General features: G+C 34.3%; 2 protein-coding genes across 3 annotated transcripts in view; one reads left to right on the top strand and one right to left on the bottom strand.

The window, feature by feature from the left end:
• LOC108776632 (uncharacterized) overlaps positions 1–22257 on the top strand; it is a 44114-nt gene that overhangs the window by 176 nt on the left and 21681 nt on the right. Inside the window, exon 2 of the mRNA XM_018543305.1 lies at positions 5225–5432. Coding sequence (XP_018398807.1) covers positions 5225–5432 — 208 coding nt within the window. The remainder of the gene's footprint in view (positions 1–5224; positions 5433–22257) is intronic.
• LOC108776639 (ly6/PLAUR domain-containing protein 6) overlaps positions 6170–22257 on the bottom strand; it is a 24813-nt gene continuing 8725 nt past the window's right edge. For both annotated transcript variants that reach the window (XM_018543317.1, XM_018543318.1), the window contains exons 2-6: positions 11912–12058; positions 11179–11219; positions 9420–9518; positions 7516–7590; positions 6170–7335 (exon numbers count right to left, since the gene is read on the bottom strand). In XM_018543317.1, coding sequence (XP_018398819.1) covers positions 7129–7335; positions 7516–7590; positions 9420–9518; positions 11179–11219; positions 11912–12047 — 558 coding nt within the window. In that variant the 5' untranslated portion in view covers positions 12048–12058 and the 3' untranslated portion in view covers positions 6170–7128. The remainder of the gene's footprint in view (positions 7336–7515; positions 7591–9419; positions 9519–11178; positions 11220–11911; positions 12059–22257) is intronic.

Raw genomic sequence — 22257 nt, 5'->3', positions numbered from 1 at the left:
GCTCGCAATTTCGACAATCGCGATTCTCGGTAACCGCGTCATATTGTGATCCTTTTCTATCACGACGATTGAACCGAGATCGATCCCGCGAATCATGGCAATGATCCAAAAAAAGAAAGAAAAAACAGTCGAATACAGTAATTAAATTACACAATTAATTGCCGCGGCGATTTTATTAAAATAAAGCTTCGGGCCAATTTCACCAACGTCGGTTAGACTAACCAACGGTTAATTCAAATGGAATTATCCAATCGCGTTTGTCTTCGACCAGAATGAACAAATCACGGTTGACATTTTTTTAACTGTCGGTTAGCTTAACCGACGTTGGTGAAATTGACCTTAGTGGCAGAAATCTCTCAATATCTCCCTACATTGAAAACAGAATTATTAATTTAATAAATATATATATTTTTTTAGGTAGTTCTCTAGCAGAATATATTTAACTTACGGTAAATAAATAAAAAGAGCCATTACTGCGTAATACCAGCAATGGCCCTTGCGCCCTTATTTATATCTATATTGTTTTATTCAAATAAATATTTATTAAAATTTAATATTTTATGTTGTACGATACCGAGATTTTACATCCGTATTTATTCTCTCATGGCAAAAGAAGTCACATTCATATCGCCGTAGTCACGATTAAATTCTGATCAATATATGAGGTGATCAGAAAGATCACCGTGACGTCATACTATAATATTATTTTAATTTGTGTATGTCATAGCAGTACTGAGAGGTGCAGTTTTTATTACAATTTCATAATGGTATATCAAAGTAGACATGTTTGCATGTTGTCATAATTTTGTTGCGATATTACTTTGCTGTGACTTTTTCTGCTATAGGGATTTTATTTAATTGAAAAGCATTAATATTAAAAATGTTATTGCAACGATTGGAAATAAACTTGTTACTTGCGTCCTTTCCAGATAATAAGTACAGAGAGTTTAAAAAGAATTTAATCGTCATTAATTCTGAATTTAATTTCAGATGCAAAAGAATTTTTTTTAATGTTTTGGAAAGAAGATATTTTTACTTCAGAAAATAACTCGGAATCGATGACACATGATGAAACTCTTCTTGAATTTTTTGTGTTATCTGGGTTACTAAATATTACAGTTACATTTGGAAATGGATTGATAACGACATTACCTTTTTTTGGTGACAGTAATGAATTTTTCCGTTACTTTATCGTTACATTATATATTTTAAATATATTTATGACACAACACTTTTTTATATATTCAAATTTAATTTTTGGTCAATACTATAAAAATATTTGAGGAAATCTTTTAAAATGCGTTTTCGTCCAAAATTTTATTTTTTTTAATTAGAGACGATGTAATATTCAATGTTGAAAGATTCATATTATAAATTATTTTGAAATTTTTAAAAAGCACTTTCATCGTTAATTTATGTGCTAAAAAAGCATAGATATTTCGAAATGCATTACGTTTTTCAAATACAGATAAACATAATGCATTTGTTTAACATTTTTAGTAATTGTTTCACAATTTTGTTTAATACTTCACATTCTACTGTTATGTTATTTTCTATAAAGTGCGTTGTTCTCTTGTACGTAGTTTCTTTCTGTCTCGTTTTCTGAAAATTACAAATTTTAAACAAAACGAATTTTAAAAGTATTTGCTCTTTATTTATAATTTGTCCTCACTTCAAAATCGTTTTAAGAAACATCTTAACATGTTAATATAACGTCTGATTGGTTCATAACATACAATATTTAAGACTGTACTTAAGACAATCTTAAATATAAGAATCGAACAAATATTAGTTATAGTATCTTATATTACGCATAAATATAATATCAGCCTTAATATTAATTATTACAAGTAACTTTCGTTCGATAGTATCAGACAAATTGTATACATAAATACAGTACATTGCGTCGGTAATGTAACAGTTTCGTTAAGTAATTTCCGTGCAATCGTAGTATCACTCGTTGAATATTCCTACACCCGGAAAAACTTTTTTAATAAATAAGTACTTTAATTGAAAGTAAACTTATATATAATTTTTAGCAATATACTCTAGTTTACTACGATCATTGTTTAAATGTTTTAATTAAAAACACCAAGTAGCTATATTTAATATCATTACTTTTATAAGATTACATGCATCTCAATTGAAACATGTGCTAATTTGTTTGGTAATTAATAACTTGTTGATATGAAGATTTAATACACAATATGTGCATGTAGTTAAAAGTTGTAATTAAAATACAATCATTACAATTATTAAAAAAAAAAGAATTATGTGTAATTAAAGTGCAACCATTACAATTATTAAAAAAATTATATGTGCTTGAATTAATCGAGACACGTGCTAGTAATTAGCAGTGATTTTGTTCAATCATGTTCTATAAGTTAAAAGTTTTAAATAGCTATAATTGACGTTGTGGCTATGTTTAGAAAATTATAAGTGCATGAATTAATCGAGATATGCATTAGTAATTGGCAACGATTTTGCTGTGTTCCATCTTGACTGCGATGGTTGCTCAATTGTTCTGCAAATTAAAAGTACGAAATAGCTATTATTATTGGTACTGTGCTTATTATGTTTACAAGTGCATGCATGAATTAATCGAAATACGAAATGGTAATTAACAGTGATTGTGATTCTATGCTCGCTTGTGATTATTATTTTGTAAATTAGACTACGAAATAGCCATGTGTAGTTGACTTTATGGTCGTTACGTTTGTAAAATTATATATGTGCATGAGTTAAATAGAAGTACACAGTAAAATGATATTACCGTGATTATAATATTTTGTATTAACCGCGATTATTGATTTCTTTGTACACTAAAGTGATGAAATAGTATACCATAGCTAGTCGTTTCGTTTAAAGAACAATACATGCATAAGAATTAAAGTAAGCAATAGTAATTAAAAGTAATTGCGATATTATGTGTTGGTTGCGATCTGAATATATGTATCTCTTCTTTGTAAATTTAAAGTGCAAAATCATTAACATTATATTTGTTATTTCTGTAATATTACATGCCTTACCTCATAAAGATAATTAATTAGTAATTTTAATATTGTGTAGTACCAATACACATATATGTTATGTACGCAGTCATGTAATCAATATTGCAGTTATTTTCCTAATGTTACATGCATGAATTAATTGATAGATGCAGTAGTAATTGGTATCCTTAATGCATACATGTTGTATTATATGTATAGTCAATAGCTCATGCTGCAGTTAACCCCGAATTAATCAAAATATGCAATAATAATTGGTCTCGATATGATGATTCTGTGTGTATAGTTACGTTTAGTAGCTTTACTATTTAATTGTAGATGAGAAATACGAATAGAGAAATAAGAAATAGAGTTGTAATAGTACAATAATTATAATAAAAATTGTAATTGTGGAGTTGTCATATTTATAAATGTATACATTAATTGATTGATATATTTGAAATAATTACTAGTAGTGTAAAAATACTACGATTGCAACGGTTATCATTTATAATTAAATTGTTTTAAAATTAATTAGAATAAAAATACATATAATCGTAAATGGAAACGATTTTGCTGCGAAGACAGAAATCTGAAAATAATTTTGTTGGATCATCAAATAATTATGTAGGAAACTCAAGTATGATGAGTAATGTTGCAAAAAGTTTTGACACTCTGGCACCAGCTTAAGCGTCCTATATATCATAATTATTTTGATAGTCGAACAAAATTGTTTTCAGATTTGTATCTAGCTTTTTTAGATACTTCAAGCAAAACCGTTCTTTCCGTATATAATATCAACATGTACATATATGTACATAGATGGCCAATGAAAAATTCGCTACTGAGCTAAATAATATTTAAATAAGATTCAAATTGACGCGTTTATGACTTTTGTCGTTTCGAGGTCTTCTGAGTATACCATAAACTACAAGTAATCCGTATATGGGGTATTCCGCGTGAAGCGGATCGATTATCTCTCAGAAATTCTTTAAATTTTGCACATAGTGCTCTTGGAGAGAGAATTTTGTGCTTAAAAATTAAACTATTTTATTTTCTGCAAAGATTCATATCTCTGTTACTAATAATGCTAGCTAACTTCGTTTTTGTTACAGAACACGTTGTTCAACTTTTTTTTCTAAGATGTAGAAAAACTGAAAGTATTTAAATAAAAAGTATTTTTCCAGATTTTTTTCGATTCTGTTCTCGATTGTTAAAAAATTTGTTGAAAAGTTTGAAGTGAAATAAACAATGGAAAACGAAATCTTTTCGGAATATTTATTTTTTTCCTGTAAACTAGAACATTTTTAGCGTGAATTAAAAAAAACGAAGTCAGTTAGCATTATTAGTAACAGAGATATGAATCTTTGCAGAATAAAGTAGTTTAATTTTTAATTGTTTACATCAATTTTGCAATAAAAAAATCCTTTGGCACAAAATTCTATCTCTCAGAACACTATGTGTAACATTTTTTTAATTTCTGAGAGATGATTGATCCGCTTCACGCGGAATAGCCCACATGTATATTGTATTTCGTATAATTTCTTGCATCGGAAATTGGTCGCTACAAAATTTTTTCGCGTTGTTCGAGTTTACTACGTGTACTTTGCAAATTAATATTTTGGAAATAACATACGTATTGTTGATTATATAGTGCGCAAGATCGCGATTTGTTGTATTCCCGCACAATTTACACCTGCAAGGCATGTCAAACAATTGTGAGTACATAAATGACTGAACTGCGGTATTGTAGCGAATTAATTAAAGTAGACAACACTAATAAGTGTGGTATTCAAGCAAATTTGTGAAGTAGAACCATATCCATTCAAAGTCAAACCATTCTGCATTATTAGTCGAAAATGAGCAATGGTTTAATAAAGGGTGATCGTTATGGTGTATTAATTAAAATGGCATGCGCATAATTAACCGCATTTTCTCGACTGCATAATGGTAGTATAGTTCAATTCCCATTCGTGTCGAAGTCGGCTATGTCAATGAGAATAATGTTTACATAATGCCTGCCGTATTGATTACGCAAGCTCCTATTTTTTATTAATAATACATGTATAGTAATTTATATGTAATATAGTTTATGAATAATTTATCACAAGTATAAAACAATATTAAAATATTATTATGTGTTCTATGAAAAATAATGTATATATAATGAAAACTAAATAATTTTGTTTATTCTTAAAGAGATACTATATAATCTTTGAATAATTATTGATACGCAGGATGTTATTATAGTCCATCAACCTCGAACGCATCGAAGATGATACGCCATGCACGAAAGGGTTCATCAGTGTGCACAATTGCAATTAAATGCGGTTTCCACTCGCATATACGTGACTTGATGGACCTGAGGCTAAAGCGTTTCAAGCAGAAATTAACACCGATGGAACAGCTGATGGTAGGAGTTGTTGCGGTGGCGCTACGTTTTCGGTGAGTACATTTATTCAATTTATTCTATTATTTGTGGGAAGTCAGTATTGTTCGACGAAATTGCAATATTTCACAATTCAAAACTTAATCCGCTTTACAAAGCCGCAAAGCCTGTAAATCAAAATTAGTGGAATGAATAAAATAAAAGCCTTCGCATTTATTTGAATTTATACGAATAAATAAAGTGGATGCAAAAGAGCGGGGAGTAATTTAGACTTTAACGGGCAATGACGTGACAAGTATAATTTTCTTTATTTCATTACCAACAGTGTTCTTACATGCCGAAACAATGTATAGTATCTATATATATATATATATATATATATATATATATATATATATATCATAATATAGTATTTATGTATCGTTATATATTGTAATTATAATAGCATTAAAGAGTCTGTATTAGGCGAGTTTTTTAGATGTATGTGAATATAATTTTTGCTCGATAATTCGAATTCGCTTCTGGTGCATCACTTTTATAAATTGCGGTGCTATACGCTTATCATAGCATTAGTAAATTTATACCGAAAGTTTCGATGAAACAAATTTTAATATTTGCTTTGACGCAAGTATATCTTCAATTATACAATAAATAATCCATGTTGGAACGTGTATTAACAGTCACACGTAATATAAAATAATTTTATCCGTTTGATTTTCCATTGAATTAAATGAAACGTTCAAATATTTTGATATCAAGAGATTCGAGAATTTAATTTCATTAAATGCGTCAAATTATTTTTACATATTTATATACTGAATACTTTCATCATCATGTTAGCATCGTCACTTTCTAAATTAATTATCTCTAATACTAGCTCTCATACGTTTAATTTCTGATTTCGCGAAAAAAACATCAAATAAGCAGGATATAAATAAGCGTCGTGATATACTACATATTCGTGTGATTAGCGATCGACTGTGTTACGTAATGTCTAGATTGTCGTCTCGCCGGAAACGAATTCGGATCTATCGATTTTCTTCAAGGAGTCTCCTTCGACCGCGTACTCTTTGTGTGTCTCGAGTTCCTCCTATTTCGGGGCATAGCGACTATCGATACTACGACAAGAAAACAATTCCTTTTGCCATCACGGGGGACCCGATTAGTTCGGAGAGTCCCCGATTAATAACGTTTCGGACAGCGCGAAACGGCGCCAAGTTTTTCGACCGTTCTTTCTACGGATCTCATTCCTCTGAACCTCTTCTGGAACTACTCCCAAACAATTCCTTATGGACGCTTTACCCTCGAACATCTCGTTTCTCTGGCGTGCTCGTTCGGCACAATCAACGTATACAACATATATGTATTATAGGTCAACATTCATGATATTTATTAGAGTTAATGGCGACGAACATGTCAAACGAGAGTATGAAAAATAGAGGGACAGCGTTTTCTTCCCAAATAATTGGACGCTAAATCGCCGGCGAGAATCAGTCTCGGCGAGCGTGAAAGATTGAACACGGAATAGGTTTCTTATACGATTCCGCGAAAGAGTTTGGTCGGAATTAGACGGCGGCGTCGGTTATTTAGGCGAGCGTGACACTACGGAAGAAATCACAGGAAAGAACGTTCGATCGAGAGAGATCGGTGGAGCCACGCCGTTTAACGCGACGACGACGGTACCGTCGCTGCGAGCGATCCACGCACGATTTCCGCGCTGTCCGCCGCATGGTTAGTAGTGCTACTACTTCCTCAGCAATGATATGCATAGAAGAGCGAGGCGGGGAGCCAGAGCAAGCTGGATCCAAAGAATCGCGTCGCCGTATCGACCCCGTTACTACCGAGCCGTTTGTGCTTCGATTTCGACTTGGCGCGTCGTTGACGGGAATAGATCGCGTTGGTCATGTTGGTGGGCGACTCGATATTGCAGTAGCTCAGGTCGCAGCAACTTATGCAAATCTGAAACGAAATAACTGAATTTATTTCACCCGGTTCTGTCGGTATTTCTCTTTGGTGTTTCGATATTGTTTCCTCTTTTTTTTTGCGTTTTCGTTTCTCTGTTTTCTTTTGTCTTTCGTCTCGTTTGAATTGTTTGAGAAACCTCCCTCCGGGTACACGACAAAATTCGCTATTTCGCACCTGCTGCGTGTCCATGGGGATGCAACCGACTGATGCTGGTCCACATTCTGCGCTGTTGGCGCAACTCTTGCTTACCTGGAACGGAAGAAAGCGAAGGTAACGCGTAATGAGCGCGATCATAAAGGTTCTACAGACGTTGGAATTTTTATGACCCAACGACCGGAAGCAAAAACTGATCCAATCTGCATCGCGATGAATAGTACGCGAAAAAAGAACCATGAGGGATATTAGACTGATATGTAAATAATACAAGGAAACACTGCGAGATTCTCGTCTGTTTGATAAGTTTTTAATATATTGTAATCTAGACTGAGAAAATGAGAGGCATGTATTCTTTTTTACGTACCCATACGCACTTTTAGGAGTGAAATATCTCTTTGAAAAAAAGCGGTTATTTTTTTAAATCAATATCGTCAAAACTATAAAAAAATAAAATATTTTCTTGTAATAAAAGTTGAATGATTTTAATTTACTTTATAATAATGATAAAAACTTTTTCATTTTTTTATATATATAGGTAAAAATTTTTTTTATTAAAAATTTTTTTATATCTCTCATAGTTTCGATATTCGTTTAAAAAAAACATTAACCCATTGGCACACTTTAAAATCGCATGTAAACATGCACAAAACATACGTATCCTTATTTTGATCCGGACAACAACATTAAAGTTCATCAAAATCAGAGAAGAACACTTCTCTGTGTTTCATTGTCAGTAAGGAAAATGCCTTATTTGATTCAAGATAGTTCTTAGTGCTTAATAACATTTCAGTGTGATTATATATATATATATATATACAGTTCCGACTGTAAGCTGAGATTTAATTTTCAGTCTTGAAATGCAATCCTAAACTGAGATAATAATGTCACAAATTAAATTGACAGTAATGTAATGACGCTAATAAGCATCTTAAAGTAGCATCATAAAGACAGTGCAGAATTATATTAGATATGTATATAAATTTACATCGAAACATTATTAAACATCTATCTAGCTTGGGAAATGAGGCACTTGGTTTATTTTCAAAAAACAGTTATTTAACAAAATAGAAAAAACGATACAGAGCAAAAATTTTTATTTATATTTTTAATATTTATATAGTATCAATTCCTAATTGGAAAGTTGGGAATAACTTATTAACTTGATAATTTTGTCGTCGGTAATGCCCGATGCCCGACATTAGATTATCGGGCATTATTGTCGTCAAGCGTTGAAGCGTAGAAAGTTCCATCAAAGTTCATCTGCTGCTACATCGACTGGACTCTAGAAGCGCTTAAGCTCAAGAGGGCGATCCATCTCGACGTCCAAGCTCGAATCCGTTCTCGTAACTTCATTCATTAATAGCCCGAAAATCGATTATCCTCCTAATGTAAGTCAATTAGCCACATACGATAACCTTTAATTGATTTTATTTGACCGTACGTGTACTACAGTTGGGCGGTAATGAAATTTACGCGTCGATCGAAACTCAATTTGTTATTGTTGGTTCGTGTTTTTTCCCCAGTGTTTTCGTTGTAGCCTCGTTTCGTTTCGATAACGCGATTGCCTCTGACAACATTCGAAATCGATACCTTCGACATTTGTTAAGATTGTGAATACGAATTAAGAAAATATTACAAATATTTCTGCATGACGCATTGAAATTTCATATACATATTTTATATCTCTGCGATATTTTTTGCTTTAAAGTGAGATATGTCGAGTTAAGGGCGAAGGGTTGTCGTCACCTGGTTCACAATAAAAATGTACATACATACATACATACATATAAAAATAGATATTTTTTACATATATATATATATATGTGAATTCGATGATATACAAGATTTATGAATATCAAAGAGGAATAAAGGGCTAAGCAGGTTCTTACAAGCAAGCGGGGCAAAAAAAAAAGTATGCTTACCAAGACACTGTCCCCCCGGCTGTCCAAAATATGCAGCGATCGACAAAAGTCACCATCTCCCGTCGGACACGGCGTATCTATCGCCCAAGCGTTACACATCTGCAAGTATAGAAATAACAGCATTCTCTATGCGGGATCTCCACGTAAAAATAAAAGTCCTCATATTGCCAATATCAACCACATATTTCTCGATACATGAGAAAGATAGGAAACATCAAAATGTAAGAGAGTTTTATTATGACATTATACATAGATGTAACAAATAGATACAAAGACGGTATAACTGAAAACATATTATATAATGACGATGTCGAATTTTTTATGACGTAACGGTAACTTCAAACTGGACAGTCATTTTTGAAAAGTCATTTGTCACCATTAAGCGCTTGAAAAAGTAACTCGCGTTACTTGCAACGCGTCGATATATATTACTTTCAGTAGTTATTTTTAATTCATTACTTGTAACAAATTACTTTCTTTAATAAATCACACGAGATATGATGAGTTATTTTTCAAAAGTGACTTTTTCCAAACTTTGGTTTGATTATCGTTATCATAAAAAATTACAATATTATTATTAAATCGTTATTGTAAAAGCAAAAATAACGGTGTTATGTATTTTCCATCCATAGACTGTATATGTATATACAGGATAAGGTAATAAAACTTGGTTTACCTGGATAGTATCTATTTCCACTATTTTTAGAGATAAAAAAATATTTTAATTACGGAAGTTATAATGACAAGAGGATCACATAATATGCTAATAACAATTTTTCTGTGGGTAAAGGTGCTTCGAATATTTCAAGATTACCTCAATTTTTAAAATGAAATTATATGATTATTTTTATGTAATATGGTTTTTTAATTATTTTTTATAGTTAATAAAAAATTAATAATTTACGAGATATTTTATACTTTATTCAGCATATTTTAATACGAAATAAAAAACATGTCATAAATTATTCATTTTTGATAATTATATCTTGGTATTTTGATTCAAAATAACGAGATAATTAACTTTGTATAAAGAAAATAGAATTTTTTTTACAAATAACAATTTGCAATTACATGCTTTTTTAGAAAACAATTGATTTACATTAATTAATACATCTCATTATTCGACGCATAAAAATATTATGATTTGTATAAAAAAATAAATTACGAGATATATTTCATTTTATATGAAACTACTCTAAAGTAAAATACAAAATACATCGCGTGAACTATTGATTTTTTTATAATTCCACTTTTGTATGCGGAGGAGAACCAAAATCATATTATATAAACAAAACCGTAAAATTCTATTTAAAAAAATAACTTTAAAATCTCCGAAGCGTCAAAATGCCTCCAAAAAATACCACCAGCATATCAAAATTATTTTCATACGGTAACTTTTGTAAATAAAATTTTCATATTAAAAAAAATAGCGAAAATACGGCAAACAGATAAAATCATTGCCCTATATCTTGTATACAATTGTATCATTCTTTTAAAATTCTGTCAATATTCCGTAAATATTTGCGATTAAATGGATGATACGATAAACTGCTATATTTCTACGAAGAAAAGGACTAAAACGGAAAGGAATTGGAGATAAGACATTATTGCGAAAGGAATGAAGCGAAATGCAATAAGGAGAGTTTTGAATAAACCGAAATCGATGGCGGAACAATCTACAGAGTCCTACAAAATTGGACCAGACACGATAGAGTCATTACGGGACTCTTAAGGGAGCATTTAATGGAGTCGTCGATACCTGGTTATCGCTGACGTTGACGCAAGTGTAGCACGTTAGACCTGCAACACAGAAAGAGCGTCGAGCTGAGTAACTGCGTCACTGGGACAATCGAGATGGGACGGGGTGAAGACACGGGCGTTAACTCTTAATTGCACCGTCGCGTCGTGCCGTAGAGATACGGAAATTCTATTTGGGGAAGAAAGAAAATTACAGGGAACATATACATTCAGGGATTAAACGAGTTTAGCCGTCTAGACGTCCAAAAGTTAACAACAAGCCGACTCTGCCAGAAAAGGATTTTGCGACGACTTTGCCGAAACGGTGTCCAGGAATGGTATCCTGGCACGATTGTCGTCTTATATGGCAGAAGCTAAATTCGTTAATGCAAAGTTACGGCAGCGATTTTACGTATAGCGATAGAGGAAGAGTTAACGCGCGTTGTACACGACGAGTACGGGAGTGTCATTGACAGGAAGGGTTGCGGTACATGTGCGAAGTTGGTTGAAAGGATAAGCGGTAGTTCGGAGATTAGTGGCGTTCGATTGCAGGATCGGCAAGCTGGGATAAACTCGAGTTAGCCAAGTAAATCATGCTTTTCGTTCAACTCTTTCCTCTTCTCTCTCTCTCTCTCCCTCCCTCTCCCTCCCTTTGTTCTCCCACTCGTACTCCTCTTCTTCGTACTGTCTCTCTATCTATTTTTATCTACCAAACGTTTCCGTCCATTTTTCGACGGTCCAGCACCGATACCCACGATAGATGTCTTCCTCGTCCGTGGTGACGCCCTTCGTCTCCTCTTCCTTTCCGTTTCCATTTCCGTTTCCGGAGAGGACGTTTCTGCCGCAAGTTTCCGTAGCCAGAAGCAGTCCAACCATCATCCACGTGATCATTCCTCACATCTCTGGAACGACAGAAATGGGGTCGTGCGTTACTTACATAAGTGACCTCGAAAGGGCATTAGGGAACGCCAATTACTCGGAGGGCGGGAACATTAGGATTATAGTCGGTGGGAGAAAAACGACCCGACGAGAATTTTAATTCTGATCGATCGTGCCGCGACGCGAGAATTGCGTCCCTCGGGAAAAAGGTGGCAAAGTGGCTCTACAATCGCAAATGTTCGCATTCTCGTCGCGCATTTGACATGAAATGTGGCTGTCTGATTCCCCTTCTCTCTCTCATGCTGAAACATTGAACATTGATCTGTATATTGGACGAATAAAGCTGATGATGATAAATGATGATATCGTTAGAGGTAATATAGAGAATATGTAATAGAATGTGAGTTTAAATAATAAATCTTTTATTTTTTTAGTTTTAATATTAATTTTTCTAAAATTGTGCCATCAATTTAAAACGCGTCCCCGGAGTAGAGATACGTGAAAATCGTGAAAACGTTTCTGGTGAAGAAACCCGACGGTAAATTCAATATTCGGATTAGGAATTACGAAGAGGAATTGCGGAACCGAATGTCGACAACGAGTGTGGCCGATTTAAAGCGACGTCTCGTCGACTGTGAGTGCCTGCCGTTTGCGTATGTGCCGTCTGCCAATGGATAGTCTGTCTCGGGTGGATGTACATATACCGGTACCTGGATGTCGATCAGAGCCCGATTCTAGGACACGGGCGACCTATCGGCGGACGTCAGTTCCGTGCGTCGTATTAGGGTCTCGACGAGTCAATGGATCGAACGTTGGACCTTTCGAGGTAGATAAGGTCGTGTCGTGGCTTTCCTCCCGGGGGCGAGCCAGCCGCAAGAAACGCTTTCGCGATGACAGGCACCCTCTAATCGAAGTAATTAATTCTGAACTGTATGATCAGGATCTGCCAACCACTTTCCAATTTTAACCGTAATCAGCTAACTTCGCGAAACTATTATTATTTTTTGCTCACTAAGGATTGCTTGTTATGACCGAACTGTTAAGTTTCCATCAAATAACGAAACTTAATTTAGTTTATTGCTGTAACGTGATTTACATCTTGAATTTTTATATCACACGAAAAGAATAGTTTTACTGAAGTAGCTCAAAATTTAGCTAGATACAGATCTGAAAAAAAAAATTTTTTTTTAACTATCAAAATAATCATGTAGAATATTTAAACTAGTTGCTAGAATATGTTAAAACTTTTTGTAGCATTGCTTATCACACACCGGCTCGAGTTTCCTGTCTACATAATTAATTTGATACAATCCGATAAAATTATTTTTAGATCTGTATCTACCTAAATTTTGGAATACTTTAGCAAAATTGTTCTTTCTGTGAATATATTATGTATGCAGCAAAATGTACAAGCGGTTGAGGTTAAAATATCTTCGCGTAGAAGGTATAAATATACATATTTAAAAGATGATTAATCAACAGATTATGATTTTCGGTTGTAATAGAAACATTTTGAGAATGATAGTAATTGCGGCTCACAAGAAATATCATAATTAAAACATGAAGCTTCTATTGATATGTATTGTTATTGCTAGTTTATACCATCTTAAGTTTGATCGCGCGTTTTATCGCTCCAATTTAAATTCATTCTTGTAAGAGGGCTTATGTCTCACGCTCTCTTGGCTTGCTGATGTTCCCATATCCTTGCTACTCTTCCACTTCTGAATACTCTTGAGTTTGAACTCTCTTAACGGAGTTGTTAATTATACACTTACTAACTTTGCTTTTATCCGTGCTCCACTTATTCGTAAAGTTTGGTGCTCGACGATGTATATAATGCACTGTATTTTTCTTCCTTGTTCGTTTCGCGACATGACGAAGGAATATAACTTTGTGGCAAAATGGTGTTTTTATGTGTATCGTTTCGAAAGAGCCAGCCCGGAGTTTATCTTTCGTTGCTTCACTTCGTTTTAATTAGTTCGAGTAGCTGATGGAAAATTGTGCAAAATGTACACAAGGTAGACTTCGCGCAATATGCAATACACTTGATTCACTTAAGCGGTACACTTCAATTAGGAATCCTAAACTATCCAACATCCCGTTCGCTGAAAGTAATACCATTGGAATATAATGAGAGATTTATGTTTGCTTTAAACGCGCATTTCAAACTCGCTGCTCGATCTTCTGCCGCTTAAATCTTGAAGTTTAATTATTTAGAATAGACGGAAGTGAGTTTTACAGAATCCTTTGATGCTATAATTTGGATACTGCTTTGTAAATATGTATACAGACTTGGTTGACGTATTTCTGCGCATCGCCTCGAATCCTTGCATAAGTTTCCTCCAGTTTATGCAAAATAACCATGCATCAAGATAAGAAAACCGTTTTATGTAAAATGGCTCGCGCGCGGAAATACACGTCACGAAACACCTGTCGCGCGTAAAACTTTTTCGCGAGCTTGGCACGGCACTGGGTGACAAAGCCCTGCCATTTATTGGCCTCGTCTGACAATGCGAATACTTTTCCTCTCTCATATCGACATACAATGGTATTGTACTATCTGATATATATCGGCCATATTTTCACGACTGTGATTCACGCTCTAAAACGAAATATATGGTTTAGGATTAGAGTAAATTAGCTCCATTCGAAATAAATTGTTTGTGTTTGCGTAAAGTATATACCCGTTAAATTAGACTAATTAACTTCATTCGAAATGAATTATACCTATAGAGTTTCTATCGATCAAATTGCTGGTTATCGCGCGCTAATAATTTCACTCTCGTAAACGGGACGTTGATCGAGTAGTTATGTATATTGCTTATGCGCGCTATGCGCTTCTGGCTTTTGATCGAGTATAAACGCATTTGGCGCATCGGATTACGAAGGAAGCTCTATCAATTTTAGAAAGCACAGCTTCGACGCGAGCAGAGTTCCAAATGGCTTAAAACTCATAATACCGCTCATTATAATCCAGGGTGAATTATCGGGGAATAAATAAATTCCAAAACAGGAATAAAATAAAAGCGACCGTGTTAATCCTGTTACATGATTACATTTATTGACTTCAAAGCTGCCGAATAAATCCTCATCAAATGATTATCACGTGTATTTAATTGCCGCGGTGAAATCAATTAAAATAGATCAATTGACGAAAAACAAAAATGATGTTTCATCTCATCTCGTGCGAAAGCTATCGACGGGAAATACTTTTTTTTTCCGTAAAAACAAATGCCAATTTAATTCCGCATCAATCATGATGGCTCCCTCGTTCTCGAACTCCGATTAGTTTAAAGGGGAACTATTTTCCAAGAGACAGTTTTTGCAGAATGTTTTTGGGAAGCAGCGAAAATTCTCTTCTATGACTGAACACTTGAACAGCTATAAAAAGTTGGAATAAAATCAATTTACAATTTTAATACTAATTAACATTTTAAAAGCAATTTGTGATGACACAAATTCAACGGTTACAGAAGCGTTACACGGCTGCACTCAGGATTATAATTTTCAATGATTTCCATGTTCAAATTTCTAGGTAATATCATAAAATGGGTTTATATATGACGCTTTCCATTTTAGGAACATATATAATGGTAATACAGACCGTATAGAGGTAAAATTATTTTATTGAAATATATTTAATTCCTATCGAAGTTACACATCTAGATGTGATACTTCTTTTTTTACACGAAATGGACATTTCCGGTGTAATAGCGTAATAAAGGAGAAACGAATGAGCGGTTTCAATTATCGCTGAATAAATGTAAAATGTGGATAAAGTTTTGCGTGCAAGAAACACGAAAGGACGGAATCGAGCGAAAACGTAATTACCGCGTCGATAATATATATGCACAAGAACGGTATTTAAATTATTCACCGATTTAAACGCGACAAGCAAAGCCGCTTGGATACGATCGGATTTTCTGATTACCAGACCGACTAAAGTTATATCCATGCTTTCTCTATTAACGGCGGGTAATAGTCGGCGTACATTTTCGGCGTGTTTTCTAAACATTCGTAGCAACAGATCCGGATAATTGAGAACTCGTGCTGCGTTCTAAAGCCTCTGTATAGCTTCGGATATGGGCGGATATGGGCGGATAGGCTTAACGGATGAACAGATTCACGCTCTGCGCCGCGCAAACGCGTCGCAAATTGAAGAATAACAGATCGATAGTAATCTAATGTTACATTTCTACCCTTTTAACGTGTTATGATAATATTGCCGTAAGTATACGTGCGTTTTCTGCTAAACAGTGTGCGACAGTTAAGTGATATCTGTGAGAAGTCCCCTTTAATCCGAAAGCTGTACAAAACCGAGTGAATTTCCATACGTAGTCCTTGACACATTTTATACCTACATACGCATCTGACAGCACAGGTAGTATGACTTTATTATCTCGCGTACAATTTAGTCAACGTTTATTTACCTTTATCTTTACGCATTCATTTAGCAATGGCAACTATGCTCCTATCAAGTGTATACTCTTGGGATGGGATGTTTGCGACTCGGACCAGCGGAGGACAAAGGGAGTAAGTCACAAAGTACGTTTGCATGCGGCGAATTTCGCACCAGGGTAATACGCGCACTGCAGTGCGCGTATTACCGCACGAATTCGTCAAAGTGCTTCAACGTTCATTGTTTATCCGCGCGTCCGACCGCATGCGGTTTTTCTATTATATCTTTCTGCGGAAATGATCGACACAATCCGCCGACGACTTTTAGAAAATACGACGTTCCGGGTCGAGAGTCGACCGGATTTCTCTTGTTATTTATTCGATGAGAGTTGGAGACGCGTTTCGCCGAGTTTCGTGGTAATCCCAGCTGTATCGTGCCACGATGGCATTCGAGACGAGGGCGAAACGAGAGTAGAACGAGGGTTAAAGTGCAGGAAGGGACGTGGACTAGCGAACGATACGGTACGGTGGTACGATAAACATAATATATTTCCGACTGTGAGAAATACATAGTGGAGAAATATGCTTACTGCGCGAAAACAAACGCCTATATAAATTGCTCTTTATGAAGAAAAAATGAATTTTTCCATTTGCGTTTTCACATACAATGAAATGTTTTTCTTAAAAAATCAACAATGTACCTTTTGTCTTCATATAACGTATTTTTCCTCTCATATTATCATGTTTACACGGGAAGAATTTGCTGAAGTACCTAAAATGTCGAAAATTATTAACGTTGCATCCGACGCGCAGAAATTTCAGTTGTGATTAATAAACTTATGCACAATATTATAAAATGTTACACAGAAAAGATAATTTTGATAAAATATAAAAAAATGTAGCTACACTGAGAAAAAAAATTCTAATTTCAAATTAATATTTATTTAAATATATGATATTTTTTCTTACTGTAAATAGAACAGTAAGAAAATAATTTTGGGCCAAAGTAATTACGTAGAATATCATGATGAGCGATGCTGCAATAATTTTCGATAGTTCAACAATCAATTTGCACGTCCTACATAATTATTTTGATAATTCAATAAAGTTTTCATACTCGTATCTAACTAAATTTTTATAGATTCGTCAATAAAATCGTCTTTTATATGTATTACTTCATAATACGGTACACTGTTAAATCTATATAGTGTCAAATTTGATTTCCTTCGCTACTGCTCTTACTAAATGTATTGTTATTTTATACTAAATCGACTTTATACTAAACAGTTAAATTTGACACTACAGCGTGTCAATTTGACACTGTATAGTGTCAAATATAGTATATATAGCATTGTTTAGCAGTATAAAATAACGACATACATAATTAAGTAGAAACAATGGCGATTTACATTTAATTATAATTAAAATTTGACAAATTTTTGACAAATTTAATAGATTTAACAGTATATATAAATTAATTAATCACGATTGAAATTTATGCGTTAAATAATACAATGTAAATAATTTTCAACATTGTTCCAAATTCGCAAAGTATGCAATTAATTGGAAAGGATTCTTTTCTACTAATTAATTAGTGATTGGCTCTTACAAAAAATATGTCTAGTTCGCGGAAACAAACACATTATATATATTGTTCTTTGTGAAGAGCAAATGAATTTGCGTTTTTATACAGTAAAATGTTTCTCTTCAAAATCCACAATATATCCCTTTTAAGTCCTTTGTCTAATATTTCATTATCATATGCATGGAGAAAACGATGTTATATAAATATCTAAGAAACTGGATACAGATTTAAAAAATAATTTTCTCAGTCCATCAAAATAATTATGTAGAAAGCATGATAAACGATGTTGAAAAAGTTTTGACATTCTAGCAATTAGCTTAAGCGTCCTCCATAATTATTTTGATAGTTTAACAAAATTATTTTCATATCTGTATCCAGCGAAATTTTTATATATTCTTCAGCAAAACCGTCTTTTTCTGTTTATTATTTTACAATATAATTTTTTTGTATTATTTTATAATATAGTACGTTGATTTGTTAATTTCTGCGTTAGACGTATTATAAAAAAATAATTTTCGATATTTTTGCGAGACAGCCAATAATTGAAAAAAATTCTCTGGAATTTTTCAACTGATTAATTTCTGATCGACTGATCTATAAAAACATGCACATATTTACATACGCGTTTAGAAATTGCTTCTTTTGAGGAGAGGAAACAATTTTTACATTTGCGTTTCCATTCAATGAAATGTCTCTCTTAAAAAGTTTATGGCGCACTTTCTTTCTCTTATGTATCTTTCTTCTCTAATATTTCATTATTATTTTTTACTGCCTCGCGTTGATTTGTAATTACAACTGAAATTTTTGCGTCGTCGGATAGTTAGAAGAACAACAATTTTCCTCGTTCTCGCGCGAGTTGGCGATTAATTGGGAAGAAATTCTTTCCGAAACTTCTACTAATTGGTGATTGGCTCTTATATAATAAAAGCTTAACGAACGATAAGAACCCGGCAATTAACCTAACGAGATCCCTTTCTGTAAAATGTTGGATTTAGAAGACTCCACAAATGATCGTACGGTGTTGGAAAACCGCGATTTTCTTTTAATCCGTTCTGAAAACGTGTGAAAGTGAAGGTAGGTCCGGACGGATGGAGCGCGCGGATGGTGGAGGTTTAAAGTAAAAGCCGAAAGTGCGAGGTCGCGCTCGTGGAACTAAATGGAAAAAGGCATTACTCGCGGGCGGAAAAGTATGCGGTCGGCGAGTGAGGACGCGTTGCTTTATTAAATATGGACGCTCACGACCCGTACCGAGCCAGGTTACTCGAATCCGCACGTATGCGTCCTGTACGTACGTATGTACATGCACGTGCGTGGGCACGTATATGCGAAAGCGGAGAATAGCGCGGGTGAAACGTGACGGAACGTATCCTTCCTTCCTTCCGAATCCCGTAATTCGCACGGTGGAGAAATTTGTACGTCGCCTCCCACGGTTTTATCGTGTTTCTTACACGGCCACTCATCTCCGTAAGTGCTCGACGGTGCGGTAGCACGAGGGATAACGCGGGGACGAGGACGTCCGGAACGGGTCGATGATAAAGCTACCGCGCCGCGCGGTCTCTCTCATCCTTCTCTCTCTCTCTCTCTCTCTCTCTCTCTCTCTCTCTCTCTCGCCGCGCTTCTATCCTCTTGTTCTATCATCCCGCGCTGTCCCTTCGATTCTCGTCGAAGCCCGCGATAGTTTCGAAAGAACCGTTTTCCCCGAGTAACCGCTCGAGTAACTGCAGTGAAATCACTTTACAACGCGAACTCTCCGTCGAACCTTAAAATTAGATTTGTCATACCTGATTTTCGTTATATTGAATTTTCCGACTATATTGTTATGAACGGTGACGTGGAATTCAATCGAATCTCGCAATAGGAGGAATTTTATCCTCCCGATGTTTCTCCAACTTCCGATACGGTCGCGTATTGGTTCTTGATGAGAGAAACCGTTGTGTCGTCGTTAGTCGGACGTTCCGGGATCTTTTTGTATTCCTTCATTACGCGAATTGCCTTCGGGCATTCTGAGAACGCGGAATACTCGTTCTTTTGCGAATCTATCCTAAACAATCGTTCAAGAATTCGAAGGCGGAGCGCACGGAACGCGCGTGCTGATTGCACGATGCGATCACGGCTCGCGCGCTGGGAAATGGAACGCTGTAAATTGTGTGTGAACAGCAATTCAGGTCTAAAATGTCGGAAATGCAGTCGATTTATTTGTGAAAAATACGTGCGCATTGCTGTACTCCATCCTGTTTGCCTAACTAACACTACATCCTGACAAAAATATTTTTCATTAAAAATTAATACTAGTAAATTCATATTAACTTATAATATAATAACGCTAATATTTAACTTATATTATTGAAACACACAGAAAAATATCATTTCGTTGCTAAAAATAATGATTGCTCAGTTTATTTTTTTTTTCCTTTAGTAAAGATTATCTTTAATAAAGAACATTTTCTTGTGATAACACAGTTTTGAGGTATAAATACTTATTACACTTTTAGAAAAACTCGTTATCACGTAACTACTCTAAACGAGAATTTATTTTCTTTGAAAAATATTTTAATAAAATTTTATCGAAGAAAAAACTTTATGTAATAAGCAATTCGAATTTGTTTCAATTTAAATCTAAAATGCTATTAAATCGTAAATTTTATATGTAAGTAAGCGAAATTGAGCGCTAAGCAACGCTTTTAATAGTCATTAGGCGGTTCGATCTGCCACGTTAAAAGCTAAAATAAGCGTATCAGATAAGCTTTTAAAAGTCCTGTCCGTTATATATCAGTTTGGATTCCCCGATGGTCAATATTAGATATAACAGGATAAGTAATTTCAATCTTTAAATAGTTTTGTATTATTTGTGTAATTATAGTTTATTTAAATGCATATAGAGAAGATACACACGCAATTGAATTACAAATCATTTCAAGATTGAATCTGACAGAGAGTTTATATTTTTTTTCTTTTTTCAATTAATAACTATCATATTTGTATTTATAAAATTCTAAATCATAAATATTTTGTCGCTAATTAAAAACGACCTATTTCCTTGTATGTGTAATAAAATTTGTATCGAAAGCAATACTGAATCTCAATATAGAGATAACATTCTAGGATTAAAGGTATTGATTGAAATTTTAAACCTATTAGAATAGAATATATTTTAGAGTATTGTAGATTTGCGAACATATGAATGTTTTGAATCTTTGAAACAAGTAATTGATACATAAGCGCAGTATATTCTTTCTGCGTGTACATTAATTTCTAATAAATTTACATTAATTGTTCTGCAATCGCCATATATTTCGCCAATGAAACTAAAAGGAACTAAAATCTACTGTTACGCCTTTTACAAAGATCCACAAAACTTGGCTTGTGCTGTAAACTGAAGCTATAATGAACTTTTCAAGTTCGATAGTATGTGTGAGTCGAAATTAACTTTTTGTTCCCCTTGCACTTGGAGAAAACTACTCTGTTCGATCGAAGTGATGTGAATCAGTTTTCGAAATGAAATGTGGACGGATTATTTGTCTATTTCTTCTTTGTGGCGTTCTTCATACTGTTTTCGTTTTTTCGATGCTTCTTTTTAGAAAACGCGAGAGGTAAAGCACTGAACGCGCTAAGCACTACAAACGAGACGTGGTATCGATTTTCAATGCTGTCACTCCTTTGAACAGGACCACACAAAAGGCAGAAGAATCAAAATGCTAAAGTGCTCCTTGCTTCGATCGATCGAGGATGTCTCCGTCCAAAGAATAACGAAACTTACGCGATAAAATAAACCGTGAAAAAGTAAATAGTTTCTCTCGGAAAATAGATAGGAAGCATCACAAAGCACAAAATAACATATAATACGATATGTACATTCATAAATATGTATTATATATAGTAATTAACGCATCTCCAGTAATTTTTTTCCAAAATTGCACAACGAATAGTTACGTGTAGGTCAAACCCGTAATAAAATTCTAGGTTGATTCTCGACCGAGTCTCTGAAAGAACGAGGCAATAAATTATCTTTTATGACTAGTCAAATATAATGAATAAAGATGTACGTCGCGCACACAGATTAATTTACTACCGAGCGAACATTTCGAGTGTAGCTTTTCAACTTCGGCCTTTATATTTTTATGGAAATAACACAGCCAAGTGTCATCGCGTATCGCTAACGACGGTAATTATGGATCACTGTTCGCGCTACCTCACGCTGACTCAAATGAAGAGCGACGCCGACCGAGCGGGGGGGGGGGG

This window comes from Cyphomyrmex costatus, unplaced genomic scaffold (genome assembly GCF_001594065.2).
Source record: "Cyphomyrmex costatus isolate MS0001 unplaced genomic scaffold, Ccosl1.0 scaffold367, whole genome shotgun sequence".
NCBI classification, from domain to species: domain Eukaryota; kingdom Metazoa; phylum Arthropoda; class Insecta; order Hymenoptera; family Formicidae; genus Cyphomyrmex; species Cyphomyrmex costatus.
Note: the sequence above shows the minus strand (reverse complement) of the source record. Positions and strands in the feature narration are given on the sequence as shown.